The sequence below is a fragment of the Bombus impatiens genome, unplaced genomic scaffold (genome assembly GCF_000188095.3).
Source record: "Bombus impatiens unplaced genomic scaffold, BIMP_2.2 scf_0135, whole genome shotgun sequence".
Lineage (NCBI taxonomy): Eukaryota > Metazoa > Arthropoda > Insecta > Hymenoptera > Apidae > Bombus > Bombus impatiens.
In genome coordinates this window covers 285308-289328 of record NT_176554.1, presented here as the reverse complement: position 1 = coordinate 289328, position 4021 = coordinate 285308, and the positions used below count along the sequence as shown (strand labels likewise).

Genomic DNA, 4021 nt, shown 5'->3' with positions numbered 1-4021 from the left:
AGGCGCCGGCGTACAATTCTGGATGATTGGACCGGCCGTAGTTGGGTGCTGCGCTGCTACTGGGTGGCGCACTAGCTGTGGGAACCGAGCGATAGCCTGCTTAAAGTTTACAAAAGTATTCGATCGTGAAAAGATATATCGAAGCCAACTAAACAACGAATGTACCGAGATAATAAGTTAGTCATTATTGGTACAACCACTTGGCTCGTTAGAAAAAATGACAAAATTTATCATGCGCTTAATTTTTTCAATTACCAGCAAGATAATACTTCTAGCAAGATCCACTAATCATACAAAAGCCATATTTCGCAAAGATACTATCGAAATTAATACGAATGATGCGTAAGCGGAGTAGATACTGATACTAAATTTTACTTTGATATTAACGATCGAATGAAAGTACTACCCGATGGCTTTCGTCGAATGGTTATGAAAGAGAGACTACCAGGAGCAAATACAAGAATTCACAGTGACATGGTGATATGGAAAATGACTCGTTCATCGTAGAACATCGTAGCCATCTATCGTGATTTTCCTATCGCGATTCTATTCGTGAATTTGCTCCTACCAAGGGTATAAAGTATAGGCCCCAGCTCACCTCTGTAGGTCATAGAACGATAGTATCAGGTAGTGATGCGCGTCAATCAATGCGAGGAAGATGCAAACAGGAAAAAACATTGATGTAGTTGCAGATCACACAGGGACAGATACATAACGGCAAGCTTCTTAGCTTGAGTTTAATCCATATTTTACCAGGTAATAAACAAACATACGGTACGTATTAGAACGAGCAACATTTATTAGGATCAAACTCGAGCAACGATAGCCGCATTAAAAAGCGATCGAAATTATCACGTGGATTTACCTTTGGGATAATATTGGGCACCTCTACCCTCTCCATAGCCGTGAGAGGGGCCCCGAGTAGCACCATGGCCTCCTTGATTTTGTCTAGGAGGTATACTTCTGGGACCGGCTCCACCTCCGCCATGTGGATGTCGCTATAAAAACATAATTACGCCATTTTTTATTTTAAAGTATGCGAAAACTACTTTATATATATTGTAATCATTTACGTTACATTTTATTATTCTTATATACGACATACCATTCTTCTCAGAGTATTCATCGGTCTTCTTAATGTATCGCTAATACGTCTCGCTGGTGGTTTCTTAGGATTACTCGAAGGAGTATGAACGGCACAGCACTTGATGAATAAACCCATGAAAATAATAAACGCTATTCCCATTAATAGCACTGCCCACCAGAATTCCTAAGATAGAAAACGTTTGATATTATATCGGTATAATCTCGCACGATGTAAAGTGATGTAAAGTCCAGCGTATAGATGAAATTCATACTTACAGTTATCCATTGTGCTACTGTACGTAACGTGTCCTTATTGAATAAAAGATTCTTCAGTCTGGCTAATGGTCCTTCCGCGTCAACCGCTCTACACTTCAAAAATACATCGCAATATCCCTAGAAGGAGCGTTCTATCGCTATTAAAAGCTCTAAACATAAATAGTAAATTTATAAAGTAATATATAATATTAGGTTTTTACTTGAAAGTTATCACAAGGTGATCCAGGCCGGAGGCTAATTCCACCTTCAGGCAGACCAACAACGTGCGCAAATTCGCTAGTACTACGGCAGGTCGATGGATCGGTTCCATTTTGACAAGCTAATTCGCACAATTTACGTTTATCGATATTTGGAATTACGTTACTAGTCAAAAAGCACTCGGTCAGATTCCACTCTAGGCAAATCGATCCTGTACACTCGCCATTGATGCACAACTGCGAACAAATTTTCGGGACGTAATTTCCAAAATATCTATATGCATCGTTCTACGTAAAAATCTCGTCAAATTTAAAAGCTTCCTTTACCTGAGTTCCCTCGTTACATCTAGTTTTGTTAGCCCTTGGCAATGGCGGAGGACACTCGGAGGATCGTCCATTACAAGTCGAATTGTAGCTACAATCCGATTCCGCTTTGCATTGAACATTTTTAGAGAGAGGAACGAACTGGCACGATTCGCTGGAACAGCAAGGCCCTTGACTGGGACTGTAAGAAAGGGACTCGTGAGATTCCCGATTACGCGAGTCGGACGATGCATTCTGTGTCGGAAATTTTTTTCCGAAATGTAGCTTCACCGAGTACGAAATGAGTACACCGAGTGAGAAACATACGTACCTGCATTGCGTTCCGGACTTCCTGGTGCAACCTTTCGCCGTCTCATTTTTTATCTTATCCAATTCCGATACTTGTCTCGGATAGCAACATTTATCCACGCATTCGTCGTCATCGTACCCGCAATCGCATTCTTCTCCGGCTTCGACGATCTTATTCCCACAGAATGCACCAGCAGAAGCTGCGTATAAACGAATTAAACGAAATAAGATTCACCTTTCGATCCAGATAAGCATACTTTATATCCCTTAACACTTCCTTAACTACACACATACGCGCGCGCAAGCATGCACGCGCGCACACATACCGGTGAAACAATTTCTCTTCTTGTTGTCTTCGATGGCGTCTAAAACGTTGCTGATATTACCGATACTGCATTTCGAAAATTTACTATTATTAGGTCGGTCGCCGCTCGTCGCTGACGCAAACATAATATAATTTCCGTGCAATCCACCAGGTCTGCATTCCGGTGGAAAATCGTGCTGCAAAGAAAGCGCGATTAAATGCTGGGTTAGGGTGAAACGAAATGCTGCGAAAACAAACGATTACAATAACGATGTAACGATAAATCCTCCAATGTTCCACTATAAATCCTTACAGGTGATCCGAAATTATGTCCTATCTCGTGGGCCAATGTCAGCTGTGACACCTTCGGTGGTACTCTGCTGTTATAATTAACAAACGTGATGATTCCGGTATTCAAAGATCTCTTGGTGGATTGATACATTCCCCCGACAGTTTCCGTGTATGTTTTGTATCTTTCGCAAATGCCGCCGGATGCACCGGATGCCGAGGCTACCCAAGCAAGACCAAGCGTGCCGCCAGTAAAATCTCTGTTAATAATTTAGACCAGTGATATAAATCTTCTTGATACGTATATTTTCGAATAGTTCGCTCTTTTCGTACCTATACGTGAACACATAGGCGAGGCAAAAATCTTCGTGGTTGCCGAGCGAATGCAAATTTAAAAAGTTGCTAACGTCGATGTTCTCCATGCAGAACGGGTTTGGCTCGCCATACGTTTGTTGGGGCGTGCAAGCTGTATCGTCATCGATCTATCGCGAACAGAATAATCGTATTTAACGTTCAACGCGTGACAGATGGTATATTCGCGGCGCGTAGAAATTATCCGATGATGTAGTCACCTTTATCCGTTGCACCTCGAATTTAATATTCCTATGTTTGATTCTGCCGTCAAATCTGGTGTCTCTATAGATGTAATTCACAGCGGTAACGTGGTGCGCGATCAGAGACAGTATTTCCTCTCTGGTCTTCTCCGCGTCATGATGTAACTGAAAGTGCAGTCGAAAAGTCAAATATTTTTGTAATTTTTACAACGGCACGGCAAAGAACGTCCGACCGAAGAAAATGCAGAAATGGAAATGTTCTATCGGGCCAAGGACACCGGAATGCCGGCACGTCTAGTTTAGAAGAAAATGCGAAATGAAATTACGCCATCTCCCATTGCTAAGAAATAGTCGTACGAATGCGACTAGAACCGGAGGAGCCCATCTACTTCGGATTATCTTTCTCCTTTCAAGATCGAAACCACGTTAAAATACACTTAAAGGAAAAAACGTAATTTCGCGTGTATTCCAAATTTACCTGTTCCGATATATGTCTCCATATGAGCGGATCGGTTTGAATAAAAAGAGAACAAGTGTTTTTGTTATCCTCCTTCGGCCTGGTTGCCCTCCGTGTTCTTCGATGACTAGGTTCGTTAGCTTCTCTCGAATATTTGTGACCCGGTGATTCTTGATCACCGTTCCACGGTTTCACCCGAGACTTGAATATCTTCTCGTTTTTACTCGTGGTTACCGGACGTGAAACG

The 4021-nt window shown here is 42.1% G+C and overlaps 1 protein-coding gene across 3 annotated transcripts in view; it reads right to left on the bottom strand.

The window, feature by feature from the left end:
* The window catches only part of LOC100745330 (disintegrin and metalloproteinase domain-containing protein 10), an 85445-nt gene that overhangs the window by 4995 nt on the left and 76429 nt on the right, over positions 1-4021 (bottom strand). The window contains exons 5-16 of one of the 3 annotated variants that reach the window (XM_012381795.3): positions 3796-4021; positions 3336-3482; positions 3097-3245; positions 2789-3023; positions 2498-2672; positions 2194-2371; positions 1887-2064; positions 1563-1796; positions 1363-1479; positions 1106-1270; positions 866-998; positions 1-99 (exon numbers count right to left, since the gene is read on the bottom strand). In XM_012381795.3, the coding sequence (XP_012237218.1) occupies positions 1-99; positions 866-998; positions 1106-1270; positions 1363-1479; positions 1563-1796; positions 1887-2064; positions 2194-2371; positions 2498-2672; positions 2789-3023; positions 3097-3245; positions 3336-3482; positions 3796-4021 (2036 nt within the window). The remainder of the gene's footprint in view (positions 100-865; positions 999-1105; positions 1271-1362; positions 1480-1562; positions 1797-1886; positions 2065-2193; positions 2372-2497; positions 2673-2788; positions 3024-3096; positions 3246-3335; positions 3483-3795) is intronic. The other 2 variants (XM_003486893.4, XM_012381796.3) reach the window with 2 other exon arrangements.